Genomic DNA, 14582 nt, shown 5'->3' with positions numbered 1-14582 from the left:
TTAGAACCAAACGATGTAAATATTTTGAAAGGCTAACTACTCCAACGTATTCGGTAAGCGAGCTGCGCACCCCAAAACACCATAGCGTATTTCACAAGCGAGCCGCCATCACAAGCGAGCCGCCACCCCAACATAACCTAACAATTTTAAATGCATTTATCTCAACCAAAACGCCATTAAATTAAAATTAAAAAAATCATCTATCTAGCTAGGCATCTATTGATTTTATGCCCTATTTCTCCACAACCACTACACTTTGGCGGGGCCCGCGTACGTGGTTGTAAACCCGGCGAAGGGCTTCTTCGTGGAGGGGAGGGAGGTGCTTTATCTGCTTCCACCGGCTCAGTAATCAATTGAGAAGCTTCTTGAACGGACAGGCCTTCTTCGGCGGGTATATGCTTCCGGGATCTAGTACGCTTTTGCTTCTGCTTCTCGTTGACAGCGCGTAATTCCCTATTTTCTTTGGCGAGTAAGATAGCACCTTGCATTGTAAGACGGAAGCCTTTCACAAGCTGGTTTAATGCACGATCTGACGGGCTAGGTGGACTCCGAGATCTTGTACGAAGTAAAGCTTTGATCGATGAAGCCTGTCGACGTAGTTCTTTCTCTGTAAAGGGGGTTTTTAGGGTGAAATTCCGGCTTGATTCACTACCCCGGCTAGGTGGGGGGTCGGGGTTCGAAGCTAAATATCAAGCTTTGAAATCACTCTCTCCGGTGAAAAAGGGACTAAACCAGCTGCTCCGAAGCTATTTTTGATAGTCTCCGATTTAAAAGCTTTAATTCGTGCGAGGGGGTACGCTTCGAGGAAATCAAGTTTATCAATATGATTTATCCTAACCCGCATTTTTGATTCAACTAACCGGCCGTACGCACGTTTTAACACCGCAAAACAGCCGATATCGAGAGGTTATAAAAGGTGAGACGAATAAGGAGGTATACAGATTGGTATCACCTTATTTTCTTCACAGATTTCATCGAACCTCGGGGTTAAATGACTTCCGTGGCCATCGAGTATCAAAAGCCGATACCCCCCCTTTATATATAAAGAAGTAGTAGGAATAAAGAGCTTTTCAAGCCAGCGAAGTCCAATTTCATTAGAGGTCCAGCCGTTAGGACTAACTTCAAAGCGCCAATCCTCCGGGAGGCCGTCAAACCAGGATTTAATAAAGACTTTACCTTTAAAAATCATATATAGAGGAAGAGCCCACCCAGAAGCATTTATACACTCAATCACCGTCACCCACTCACGATTTCCGGGCTATAAAAGAGCTCGCTGACCGTAGAATTCACTTCTCGAAATCACCTTCGCGGTTGCGGTTAATCCCATTGCAAAACCGGTCTCGTCAAAGTTATAAACGTCGTCCGGGTCGATCCCAAATTGTAAGATAGTTTTTTGAACAAGATTAAACCACTCTGTAATAATCTTCGGGTCTTCACATTTCGCACGCTCGTAGTTATACCGTTTCGAAAACCGAGAGGATAGAAGAGGACGTCTTTTCACATAGTTTGTCACCCAGTTTTCGCTGACCAAAAGAACCGGGGTAGTTCCGCGCTTTTTGAGAAGAAGATTCGCCATTTCTCGTACCATAGAAGGCCGGGGGGCGCCTCTACGTCGATCTATAGAGAGAATCCATTTTTCAAGAGATTCTTCTTCTAATTCTGTCAATTTATATGAATTTGCGCGTGTAGTGCTTCGTTCGGTGTGGCCGTTAAGACGATCGCGTAGGGTAGAACGGGGTATATTGAAAGTACGGGCAGCGGCAGCAATGGTACGAATTTCTTGCTTCTTAATAGCCTGGATAGCTAATAAGATCCTACCCTCTTGCTCTATTAAATTTTTAGAGCTTCGGGAGCGAATTGGTGGCATGGTGGGTGATTGAATTGACCAAGTGCTAATTCCTGGACGCGTTTTGGGTGAGGTGGCGGCTCGCTTGTGGTGGCGGCTCGCTTGTGAAATACGTTAGTAAATGCGATAAATTACAACCTGATATCTCAACAACAGTGGCCTATATAGACTTTTCCTTTCAGCCTCGTATCTAATAGGTGATATTCAGCCCATTTAGAGAATTTAGGGGACACTTATCTCTTAATGACTACGATATATATATTTCTAGATTTTTGCAGCGTAACTTTTGGTAATTTTTGAAACGATGGTAATATAGTATCCTAATCTCTTTGAGATTGATACATAATACTCATAAGCCTTATCAATAGCTATCGACAAACGCGGAGATAGAATGAACATACCGTTGTTGAGACATAAATGTGGAATCCAGCGTGTTTACTATGTGTTTTGGGGTGCGCAGCTCGCTTGCATGCGCAGCTCGCTTACCGAATACGTTATATTAAAGCCCCGTAATTAACCCTTGTATCGTAGTAAAATTTTATTATTCTAATCAGCAAGCCATGAATTACTATGTTGATTTTATGTCTTAACTTTAAATTTACGAGAAAACGCGTGATTTGGACTATTTTTTAAATTTAGAGGTTTATTTAGGAAGCAGTGGTACTCTCTAATTCTAAAATATATATTTAATACCAGAATATCAAAATTGAGCATTTTTCGCGATATCTCGACGTTTACTAATTAAAATTTGTTAATAGTTTAGTCTAGTAATATACCCAATCTCTATAGCTATCCTTTACTTTATCTTATAGGTTTTAACCTCTAAAAAGTTATTATTCCACATAAAAATGATGGTTTCCTAGTAAATAGAAAATGATCACACTTCGACATCGATAAATATTCTACTCCATAGCTGGTTCTTATACAACTAACCTCATCTGTCCTCAGATTGTCCTCAGATTGTCCTCAGATTGTCCTCAGATTGTCCTCAGATTGTCCTCAGATTGTCCTTAGATTATCCTTAAATTATCCTCAGATTATCCTTAGATTATCCTTAAATTATCCTCAGATTATCCTTAGATGTCCTCAGATTGTCCTCAGATTATCAAAGTATACCACCTAAGAATCAAGCAAAGGATTGAGATAAGCTATGTAAGAAGGTTCTCCAAAGAGTGACATCCCCCCCCAAAAGAAAACACAATAGTACATAAGAAAAGAAAATAATCTATCATCCGCATAAGGTAGATTCTGCAATGCTAGACCTTTTAGTTTTCTAGGGAGAAAGTGATTTACAGACTTTACAACCAACCAATCTTAATTATTTACGCCCTCTATATCCAACCTCTGGGCTGGCAAAAATGCGCTACTAGTGGAAGGTCTCGGCATTTTACATGAACTCTTAGATGGCATTGGAGATATCACTGATCTCATGCTGGGACTTCTTGGCCTCCAGCAACGCTGCTACCAAATACTTGAAAGGGCGCATGAAAGGTGGGCCCTGATCGGGCAGGGTAGGGAATTGGAAACAGTGGTTTAATGGCAAGGTTACTACCCGCCATCGTTGGTTGAACTCGGAGTCTGACATCGAGGTCTTCGTCCGTAATTCAAACATCCAGGGGTACCAATCCCCACCTGAAACGAATCGTGGAGTAGATCTCAGCCTCAGACTCGGGGAATATGTCCAGCTGGTTGAATCCGAAAAAAGTACCTCCCCAAGCCACCTCTCGTCCATGAGTCCAATCCCATGGACAAGTGGTAGGCCAAAAAGAATGAATGAGACTTCCACTGGATGAGAAAGGATGGATAACGGGCAAGTAAAATATTCACACACCAAGAAAATTTTTATATCTAGCCTTCGAAGATACCTTATCAATTATGATAATTGTATTAGGATAATCAAATATCTAACAGGCTGTTTTTGTTTGTGATCTTGTACAATGTTCCTAACCTAACCTTTGTTTTGTGAAAAATAATTGACTGCTTGAAGCGTTCGCGGCCGGCGCGATTAATATGGTACATCACTAGAATTAGAGATGCCATTGAAAGAGTCCCAAAAGTCAAGGAATGATGTATCATCCAAAAGTGTGTTGAGGGCATCGTCGCTGACCGGGGGAAGTATGGCCGATTCTTCCGGTGTTTCCAGATGTGCAGTAGACGGATCAGATAGGTTAGAATTTCGCATGGTCGAGCCAACCAACAATTGGGGGCATATTTTGTTGATAGCGCCCAGGAAAACGCCTCGATACAAAGCAGCCGCTGCGTACGTATCCTGCAACTCTTCCATGACCATCATACATAGCTCCAAATTGTTGAAGCCTACGCGACGCATAAGAGCATCCGTAGAGTTGCAATTACGGAGGTGGATGTGCATAGCAGGCACTAATAGTGTAGGGCTATATTCGAGGAAAAAGACTGGTTAGCAATTGACATCCAGACTCAGTTACCGACTGGTGTGGTTATGAAGAACTAACGTCATCGGAGCGGCAAAAACCAGAAGTCTTTCTCGTACAAGGTCATTGAGAATGGCATTGGACTGCAATGCTGCTGAGTCTAGGTGGTTCCCGATCTCACTTTGCCATGCCTCCACGTGGGCAGATTCAAGGTCTTTCGGTATTTTGGTGATGTAGGGGCGGTAGAAGGTGATCAAAGCAGCTCTGTGACTGTAAGAAACAAACCGAATCACGATGAAGAAACAGAAAAAGGCACTTACTGGTAATGCAGTTGTAAGTGATATGCATAAAAGGCTGCCAAAGGACTTTGTTCATGCCCAGGTCTAGCTGGTACCCGGAATTGCAAGAGCTTCGTTTTGAGGGAATCAAATTGCTGGAGTGTTGGGCTTGCGCCCGAAGGTTTATAACTCAGTGCGAGAATCTCACCTAGAAGCTTGCTCATGTTGATCAAATTGACCCAATAATCAGCCAATTGAGGTAAGTCCTTGGGAAAATAAGCGCTGGTAATTGACGTTGGTAGCTCAGCTACATCACCAAGCAAATCAGAGGCTGCAGGCATCGGGAGGTCACAATCGTCAAGGTTGATCCTCAGAGGCCGCCCCAATGTCAAACTCAACCAGCGGTCTCGGTAGAAACAGGTCCACCAAAGACGGCGCCAGATAGGACGCCGGCGAGCAGGATAAGCAGAATTGACCTTGGCTGAATCCGGGTCTCGGTGCAAGCCCAACATTTGACAAAGGCTGATCGCAACCCCTACCCAGTACCATGGTTGCGCATGGCTGTCTTCTTTTGAGTGCCAAAATCCCATAAGAAGGGCAGACTGTGTGAGGATTACCTTGTCCGCCTCGCCACCATTATCGTACATGCACTAGTCGCTTATTAGTTGTTTGCCAACAAATAAACCAGTCAAGTTAATTACCTTCGCGCGAGAATACATCACATGTTTCATCTCCTTGCGGGATGAGTAGCCTTCAAGTGACCAAACATTCTCGCCGACAAACTATGAGCAGACATTAGACCGATGTAGCTAGGGGTATGAAGAACCGACCTACATTTGAAGCTGCGAAGAAAATACTCCACAATAAAAGTAAATTCAACTCATTGATTTGATTGGAATTGAAGAACGCCGTCACATCAATGATTGGCATGATAGGGTGTATATTATGAAAATACGCGCGGAGAAGTTCGGCAGAGGTATTTTTGTGCGGCATGGTAAACACACCTTTATGCTGAAGGTATTCACTATCTTGAGTAGATAGGGAGGCCGATATATTTGGTGAAAGCAAAATATGCCTTGGCACAGTTTGGTTTGGTTGTGTGCAGACATCGAGAATGGATGAAAATCCCGGAGACTCGCCTATTGTGAGAGTCAGTTTTACGGTGCCTTCAATAGCAAAGCAGAAAGATGCGGGGTATCTATAATACCAGTGTAAAAAGGAACCTGGCCAGTGTTGTTGTCCTGCCCCAAGACTGCCGACGATATTTCGACACCAGTACGCTCAGCTACGTCGGTAGGCCGCTCAGTAATAGAACGAAGTGTTCCATCATCCCTGGGGAAATCCAATTGTTCTGTCCGAGGGACCTGCGGTAGCAGATTGGGGGTTCTTCGTTCCATAGGAGCCGAAGGACCCGATGGAGGTATACTACTCGGCTCGGCTCTAAGCTGGTCAACCTGGACATTCTCTTGTGACGGATGACGAGCGGCAAGTGATTTGGTCTGTTGTTTTCTATATCGTTGATTGAATATCAGCCCCAATGAAGCGATATCTCTCGTTTCGAGCGTGCGGATGTTATCGAGCTAACCTTCGCCGCATTCTCTCCCGGACTATGCACTCGGCTCCATCTTGGGTACAGCCGGCACACGGGATGCCGGTGACAGAAACACTGCAGCGTACTTTCCGCTCACGACAGTTTTGGCATGCAACAGCCGATCGACGGTAGCGTTGTGGTGTCATCATGGAGTTGTTTTAGAACCGAATTTAGGCGAGGTCAACATTTCCTCGGGTAGCCGAATAAAGTCTCCAGCCGAGGATCCCGAACCAAGGTCACGTGGATGGACCCTGAGAACCGATCATTCTGCCAGTCTCGAACCTTCAAGAATGAAGTTGTTGGCCATGTCACTGAAACCCCCTGTCCAATGCACTCACGACTACTCGTATCATTTGGACAGTAGACTCCCTGACTGGGACTTGTTGCGAGCAGTCGCAGTACGTTATAATTAGGGGTCGGAACAAGCCTTGACAAAGCAAGATAAAAATATTTCCATGACTTGACAGGTTTTTATCCGAGAACTTCAAAAATCCCACTTTTGGTTATGTCAGTCAAATATAGCGTAGCAAGTGAAGCTGTATTACAAAAAAAGTCTAGCTGGAGGCTCTGGGCGGCATATTGCTTTTTGGGGTACCTGCAGGATTATAAGCATGCCAAGCTTCCGCGGATCCTTTGATATCCACCCACAATGTCAGAATAATTTGGAGATATCGAGATCCGGACCTCAAACGGCATTAATCCTATTATTACTCAATGAGCCGGGGAGTTTGACGCTAACCACGAATATACAGTCGTGTCCTCGGTCGCAAGAATGGTTCTAGCAAAGCATTCATGAATATCGACATACGGAAATGTGACCACAAGTATATACACAATATACTGGGAACCGGGACTTTGACACAATGGATTAATCAATACAAGGTAACTTATCAGTGTCGATATCGGAAAAATTGATAGATACACTACCCTCATTACCGGGTGAGAGAACTGGCGACTTTTTAATTAGTTTGTGTCTTGATTGGTGTCAAGGCAGAGGATTCGAGGAATGTATGGTTTAAGAATATACATTCATAGAAAAAGTCGTGAATTCTAATAGCAATCTCTATATTCATATTGTACAGAAAGAAAATAACTGAATATCTATTGTAGGAAACGAAGAAAAGGCTTGCAATCGTAGGTTGAAAAAAGAACGTTATTCAGAGGAGCGCGATTCCAGTGAAAGCACGGGTCTCATCAGAATAAATAACCTTCTTTTTCTTACCCTCTAGATCGCACTGGTAGATGCTGCCACCAAGATCGGTCATGTAAATGTGACCGTTCTTGGTATCGAGTTTCAAACCAATTGCCTCGTGGAAATGCTTGGTGAGGATCTCATGCTTCTGCGAAGCCTCCGCGAGAAGGCCAGAGTCAGTCAACTGAGCCCGGTTTAATGTGTTGCCGAAGGGAAGCTCGCCGCGGTCAGTCCAGTAAAGCTGTAGAGTATCTTCCCTCAACTCAAGATCAATGGGCTCGGGAAGACTCGCCACAACACACTTGATATCCTCTCTAGTCTTGGCGGACTGACCACTAGGCATCTCAATATTGGCGCTGAATATGCGGCCCTTGCCGCTCTTGGAAGCTCCCTTCTGTGTCCAGAAGAACTTGCCCAGCTTAGGGGACACAGTGATGCCAACACACCATTTAGAATGCTCAAGAGTTTGCTGAGAAGCCCCATCTTCGCGATTATCGATTAATAGTTCCAGGGAGGAACCATCGTAGTTGCATCGGAAAACGCGAAGACCTTCGCGGTCGCAGAAATAAAGTTTCTTGAGTTCCGCCACCACAACAAGTTGCTTGGGAGTGTTGACCGCACCAGAAGGAACAATTTGGCGAATATCAGTTCCATCTGTCTTGGCAGAGTAGACAGAACCATCATCCTTTCCTGGAACTCCCATAGTAGTCCAGAACATCCGGTCACTCTCATAGTCGATGTCAATACCGTCCGGATAGGCCTGTTTGGGAACCAAAACTTGCTTGAGCTTTCCATCCAAACCGATTTCAAGGATTTCACCAGGTGTGGAACCGAGAACATCGGAAGAGAGGCCAATGTCCAGGACAACAATGCGGGGCTCATTTGGGTTGGCTGCGGTATCGACAGGCGAGTAAAGTCCTCCGTTAGCACACTTATTACCCAGCTTGCCGTGGTCCAGATAATTCTTCTTCAAGAAATCAACGGTATGCTCAGAGGGTAGGCCGCGTTCATGAATGTAGTGACCCTCAATGAAAGCAACGGTATCAAGGCCGACGTCTAGAAACATATATGTTAGCCTTGAATCACAGTTCAACGGATTAGAGCTGTACTCACTGTCCATCATCTTGCAAGGGAGGGCGCGACCCTTGATGAACATCTCCTCCCACATAGCGTCGATTTCTCCAGGAACGGAGACTCCCTCTGACAGAATAGTCAAGGTCTCGCGCTTCACTGCAGCCCAAAGTCGGTTGAAGATAAAACCGGTCGATTCCTTCCTGGCAACGTAGGGTGAAGTTGCGCCTTCCTTAGCGCGTTCGACCAAGAAAGGGAAAATTTCGGGAGCCGTAAACCCGTCGGTCATAAATTCAACAATCATACAGGCAGGGGGCATATAATAATGCATGTTTAGTACTTGAGACTTTCTAGCCGCGGAGACCTTCTCGAGCATTTCAGAAGATTTATAAGACGACGAGTTGGAGGCCAAGATGCAGTCGGCAGGAGAGAGTGCGTCAAGCTCAGCAAAGGTGTCGATCTTCAACTGGATCTTCTCCGGGACAGCTTCGATAACAAGCCAAGCATTTTCGACCGCAGACTTCACGTCTTCAAATGCCTTTGCCGTGCCTGGAGCGATTCCAGTCTTCTCAGCGTATGAGGCAACATTCTCTTCAACGTAGGTGACACAGTCGGCACGTTGCTGGGGGCTAGGGTCGCGAACTCGGACGTTATATCCGGCAGAAGCCCAGATGCATGCTATAAACAACCATTAGCCTTTCAGTTCCAGCAATCGCGTAGTAATGAGAGTCGCATACCAATTCTACGACCAAGCACACCGGCACCAAGAATGGCAACCGGTCGGTTGGCGTAATCTGTGGGTGCTTGCCAAGAAATAGTCATTTTTTATAGAAAGTTGTTTGAGAAATTAATTGTCTTGGGTTCGTTTTTGGGGTCAGGATTTTGGTTCAACTCCAGATGAGATGAGTGGGCACATCGATATGACTGACCAAGCTTATATAGTAAATACTCACTTTCATCCACACCATCCGGGCACTTCGGAAGGACCACTTGTAAGCGAGGAAGTATTCGGCTTCTCGGGATTTCAGATATGCGTGGCCCCGGCCCGTGGCCCAAGCTATCAATTAAGGTTATTCTCGAGTTTTCTAGATGCCGTTTTGCCATGAAACCGTTGCCTCTTGGCTTGATTCGGGCCGAGGAATCAATATTCAAGTTCCTATTGGTTTCGATTTGGCCAATAGTATTTACCCTCTACCAATCCCCGAGTTTCAAGTCGCCACTTGGACTGTATGGCTTGGATGCTCTGGGCATTCCTAGATTTGATATTGTAAGAGTGCCTGTTTCGCACGCATCCCACCATGCTAATTTATTACCACGCGTCGTGCTTAGAGATGCACTTAATTTCCAATGAGGGGATCTTGTCTCGTCCATCTACAACAATATCAGCCATTGCCGACATAGCCGATCTTTACCATATTCGTCTTCTTGTTACTGAGAGCCTCGTGTGGGCCCACGTAAATAGGTGTGCCCAGCGAACCAAGGCAAGATTCTCTGAATATTGGTTTTAAGATTCCACCCGAAGACAAGTTAAGAAGATTATTAAGGGGATCAAGGTCCATTCGAGACAAATGTTGTTATTGTTACTAGTTTTGGGAAAATTAATCATGACAATGGGAAAGTATGAAGTAGAGGATATGAGTATATAAAGGACCATGAAAAGACAAAAACCGATAAATTAAAGAAAACAATGGCACAACTGGAAGGAAAAAAACATAAATGAGTCTAAAAGAGGAAGATCTGATCGGTCATCTTTGCGATAGATCCAGGAGCCTGGAAGCCCATGGATACCAAAGCAGTCTGGGCAGCTTTAACCATGCCAGGCGGTCCACAGAGCATGATTTTGGTGTCGGGAGAAGGCGCTGGGAGCTTGGCAGCCATAACATCTTTAGTGACAAAGCCCTTACCATAGGCCCAGTCCTGTGGAGGCTTGTCGAGCATATACCAGAGCTTGAAGTTTTTAGGGTGATTCCGGGCGAATTTTTCGAGTTCTTTTCTTAGAAGAATGTCCTCCTCGGTGCGGTTCGCGAGGATGAGACTGACTTCCGTTGTGTCGTCTTCGTCTTCGCAGATAGCGCGAATAAGCTGGTACATAGGAGTGATTCCAGTGCCACCACAGACCATTCCAATCTTCTTGCAGACACCTCTCTTGTACTTCATTGCACCCTTAGGGCCGCGGAAGAGTGTCTTATCCCCGACCTTCAGATTGGCAAGATACTTTCCAGTCAGGGCTCCGTCAGGGTAGCACTTGATGACCAGCTCCAGCCTACCTAGGTCTGTATTATTAGAGGTTGGGGTGTAAGACCGAGTGACATCTTTTCCGTCAATACTGGCTTTGATAGCACAATGCTGACCGATTGGAATGCCGATGACATCAGTTTCCTGTGGCAGCTGGTAAACAAATCGGAAAACGTTCGGCGAAAGCTGCTCTTTTTTGACTAGGGGAAGAGCTCTGTATTCCTTAGGCTGTAAGTAACCGCGGGCAAGCCCAGGATCCGCCTTCGGCACAGGTCGACTCTTCAAATGAGCAGGATATTTGGTGAATCCAGACTCGATTTGAGTCATTTTTGAAAGCTTGGCGGCAACAAAGGTGCCAATCACCGCACACGCAGAGGTAGCGACAGCAAATCCGGTAAAGAATCCTCCCCGCGACAGGGTAAGACTCGATGTTGACCGTAGCGACGGCGCAGAAGGCAGGGACAAGGAAAGCTTGGGCAAGATATTTTGTAGCTTGAGATGGTGCTGAGAAGCAAAGTAGAGTCCCGCGCCACCAGTAATGGAGCCGATCACCAAGGCAACTGCACCAGCAGAAGACCCTGATTTTTTAACAGTCTCCTTCTTTGTATTGGTCGGCTGGACTAGACGAACAACCTTCTTAGGAGCTTTGGTCGGTTCGGCGCCGTCCACTGTGCCAATCAAAAAGGTCTTCAAGATCTCGTCCGCATCCTCCGAATGGCCGACTTCTTCATATGCTTCGGTCGCATCGGCTCCAGCAACATCGTACAGGACATCTGCACCGCCAGGGTGATCTCGCACGTATGTAGTAAGGTCGTAGACTAGAATATCCTCGTTAGATGTCAGACTTCCAATATAAATATTGACTGGCGCATGATACCTTTTCCATGAATGATGACCCATAGGTCAGTTCTGTCTTTGTGGAGGGCGACATCAGCCACACTGAACAACTTATCGGCTGCCATTGATGAAGTTCTATGGTAGCTTGGAGAAACAACAGATTTTTCTTTCAGGAGACAGCGAAAGTTGTCTTTGTTGGGAGGGCTGTTGCAAAAGAGCCGCTTGATATAGAAGTGATCTGACAGGGGGATCAAAAGACTGTCTCAGACTGACATCGAACAGATGGCCAACCATGTAATATAAATATAGTAGGATCTTCGCCATCTCCATTTCATACTCCGAGGATATTTCTAGATGCCGATCATGCCGATCCCGGCCCGAAGACAGCTCTGGCGACACATTTCTTCCAATCATAGCTATTACCGAGTAGCGAGCTTAAGTGAAAAACCAATCAAGGCGTTATGAGCCCAAACCTCAATGAAAATTTTTAACCCATTTTTACAGTACGAGTTTGGATGATAAGCATACACTTCAAATTTAACTGTAGGACAAGCTATGCCTCACACCTTATTTGCGAAATCGCGGGTTTTCGCGATGTGAGGCGAATCAAGCTGATGAACATGATCACAAAACGTCTGTAACTGCCGGTATTCAATGTAAATTCCTTATCCCATATCTATAAATCAAGTAATACATTGATCCAATCTCCATGGTTTGTTGCTGCGCAATATATACACTGCTTTGTACAATCAACAATTTTTCCTTCTTCGTCGCTCTCTTTCTCTCGCTGAATAACCGTAACAACAATGATTTCCTAAAAAAAAAAAAAAACATTTTGACGTTATTAGAGATCCGAGTGCAAAATCAAGTTCCTAACCGAAGGACCGAGGTAGATTCGGCTTGAGGTCGATTCGGCTTGAGAAAGCCGAGTGGCCAATGCAGCGGCATGCCGAATATTCCACAACCGGTGGCCAATGACTGACTACACGTATGACTTGACCAGTCAAATCGAACTAAGAAATGAAAGGTCTCCAGCAATGACCGGCCATCTTCGGCCTTTCCGAAGATTCGGTACTCGGATCTAACCAGTGAGTGGACTTATAGGACATAATCTCCCACTGTTAAAGATGTATATAAAACCCAAACCACGCATGCTGAGACCCATACAATCCAAACATTCAATCCCACAAGTACTACGTCGCCATGCCTCTACAAAGGTTTTGTCTCCTCGGCAATCCTGTCACGTCCGCAATAGAAATTGAGGTCGAGTCGAACACTGATCTCGACGGACTCAAGCACTTGGTTGCTGCGCACTTCGCTATCGTTGAGCCAAATGGTAAGTAAGGCCATGTAGCATTTACTCCTTCACCACTTTCATAGACACGTTCTGACACCGAAATAGGAATTGCATTCCAGTTTGACGATGCCGACCTCGCCGAAGTCCAAGACATTATTTCTGCTCAGGGACCGGTGACGATCACCATTGATGGGCACGCCGTCCGCGACCCTCCCGGCCCCAAAGGCTTGCCTATCGTGGGCAACTTCTTCGAAATTTACCCCGATCACCTTGGCAACCACCAACGTCTTTTTGAGCAATTCGGTCCAGTTATTCAGACGAATAACCTGGGTCGTGTGACCTACACCACCAATGATCCGAATATTGCAGCCATTGCCTTCGCCGAGTCTGACTTCTTTACAAAAGAGATCAATGAAGCCCATCCCCTTTATCCCTTGAAGACCCCCTCTGCAGGAATCTTCCTCGGCGATACCGATACTCCCGAATGGAGAGTGGCTCACAAATTCCTACCTCCGGCATTGGGTCCTAAAGCAGTTCGCCACTATGCACCTACTATGCAAAAGACCGTTGAGGATGCCTGCCTAGTTTTCGATGAGCTAGATAAGCAGGGTGAAGCCTGGAATGTCTACCAATATATGCTCAAGCTCGGTTCTCAAGCCGTCGGTAAACTCACCCTTGGCTTAGACTTCCAGCACTTCACTTCGCCTGACGCACCTGTCCACGATATGGTTCATCTGATTGCAGAGATGCTATCCTTGAATAAGAAGGTTACTTCTAAGGGTAACTGGTATAGCAGTCTCCCTTTCGGTGATCCCAAGCGTTTGAAGGATATTAAAAGCCGTATTGAGAGTATGGTTGAGGAGTCTATCGAGAACGCTGCCAGAGGTGGCGTAGAGGATCTTCCTCTACAGGACGCAGCCTTGAAGGCAACGAACATGGTTGGTAAGTGTAACTCTCTATCTTCCACCTTATTATATACTCAAAGACTAACGATAATATTGTATAGACTATGCTATCCGTGCAACTGATAACAAGGGAGAGAAGCTGCCAAAGGAAAGTCTCGTCTGGGCTCTTGTCGTTGCGACTGCCGCTGGCTTTACAACAACGAGCTCCCTGCTTTCCTGGCTGATCTACGGGCTTGTCACCTACCCGGGTATGCAAGAGAGGCTTCTCCAGGAGCTGATTGATAACGGCTTTGATAATGAGACCCAGATCACTGCCGATTTCACTGAACGTCTGGTTTTCCAAGAGAAGTATATCAAGGAGATGCAACGCAGGCACAATCCATCTTTCCAACCCGGACGCACCGCGAAAACAGATCTTATCCTCCCTGGGGGCTACAAAATCCCCAAGGACGCAGTCATTATTCCTGCTATCCACCATCTTCACAACAATCCTGATCACTGGGATAACCCCTATAGGTTCAATCCCGACCGCTGGGATACCCCGGAGGTTAAGAACAGACACAAGGGCTCTTATGTACCATTCGGTGCCGGTTCGCGGATGTGTATCGGCTTCAACTTCGCGCTTCAGGAAGTCAAAGTCTTCCTCCCGAAGCTGATATACAACTACAAATTCACTCGAGAAGGTGACGGACCCATTGAATATGATCCCATGTTCCAGCTTATCCGCCCGAACAACTTGTATGTTCGTGCTCAGAAGCGTGCCAAGTGGCCCCCCAAGTCTGAGGCTGCTGTTTGAAGGCCCACATCTCAGGTTTCGTCTTCGTTTTAAGCTCGGTGCGCGGAAATGGCATGAACTGTGTCTTCGTCGTTATTCTTTTTTGTTTTTTAGAACTTCACTATTATGTATTTTTAGAATTTTATTCTCTGTTTCATTCCCAAT

The 14582-nt window shown here is 45.7% G+C and overlaps 5 protein-coding genes across 5 annotated transcripts; 1 reads left to right on the top strand and 4 right to left on the bottom strand.

Moving 5' to 3' along the window:
- Positions 1–1258: 1258 nt before the first annotated feature.
- N7500_007784 (uncharacterized protein) lies at positions 1259–1867 on the bottom strand (the record flags this gene model as incomplete). The annotated part of the gene is made up of 1 exon (XM_056678928.1): positions 1259–1867. One exon carries the CDS (start codon positions 1865–1867, stop codon positions 1259–1261), a length of 609 nt encoding a protein of 202 aa, XP_056529300.1.
- Positions 1868–3851: 1984 nt separating this feature from the next.
- Positions 3852–5911, bottom strand: N7500_007783 (fungal specific transcription factor domain-containing protein; the record flags this gene model as incomplete). The annotated part of the gene is made up of 6 exons (XM_056678927.1): positions 3852–4239; positions 4291–4500; positions 4557–5164; positions 5216–5296; positions 5349–5653; positions 5722–5911. The coding sequence occupies 6 exons, from the start codon at positions 5909–5911 to the stop codon at positions 3852–3854; spliced, it is 1782 nt and encodes a 593-aa protein (XP_056529299.1).
- A 1351-nt stretch (positions 5912–7262) lies between these two features.
- On the bottom strand, positions 7263–9190 carry N7500_007782 (3-hydroxyacyl-CoA dehydrogenase family protein; the record flags this gene model as incomplete). Its single annotated transcript, XM_056678926.1, has 3 exons — positions 7263–8353; positions 8411–9046; positions 9106–9190. The coding sequence occupies 3 exons, from the start codon at positions 9188–9190 to the stop codon at positions 7263–7265; spliced, it is 1812 nt and encodes a 603-aa protein (XP_056529298.1).
- Positions 9191–10090: 900 nt separating this feature from the next.
- On the bottom strand, positions 10091–11565 carry N7500_007781 (uncharacterized protein; the record flags this gene model as incomplete). The annotated part of the gene is made up of 2 exons (XM_056678925.1): positions 10091–11421; positions 11481–11565. The coding sequence occupies 2 exons, from the start codon at positions 11563–11565 to the stop codon at positions 10091–10093; spliced, it is 1416 nt and encodes a 471-aa protein (XP_056529297.1).
- Positions 11566–12643: 1078 nt separating this feature from the next.
- On the top strand, positions 12644–14438 carry N7500_007780 (cytochrome P450; the record flags this gene model as incomplete). The annotated part of the gene is made up of 3 exons (XM_056678924.1): positions 12644–12776; positions 12843–13679; positions 13744–14438. The coding sequence occupies 3 exons, from the start codon at positions 12644–12646 to the stop codon at positions 14436–14438; spliced, it is 1665 nt and encodes a 554-aa protein (XP_056529296.1).
- Between the last annotated feature and the right edge of the window lie 144 nt (positions 14439–14582).

Source organism: Penicillium coprophilum, assembly GCF_028826855.1.
Source record: "Penicillium coprophilum strain IBT 35676 chromosome Unknown utg000005l_segment0_segment0, whole genome shotgun sequence".
Lineage (NCBI taxonomy): Eukaryota > Fungi > Ascomycota > Eurotiomycetes > Eurotiales > Aspergillaceae > Penicillium > Penicillium coprophilum.
This window is presented reverse-complemented; position numbering and strand designations above follow the sequence as displayed.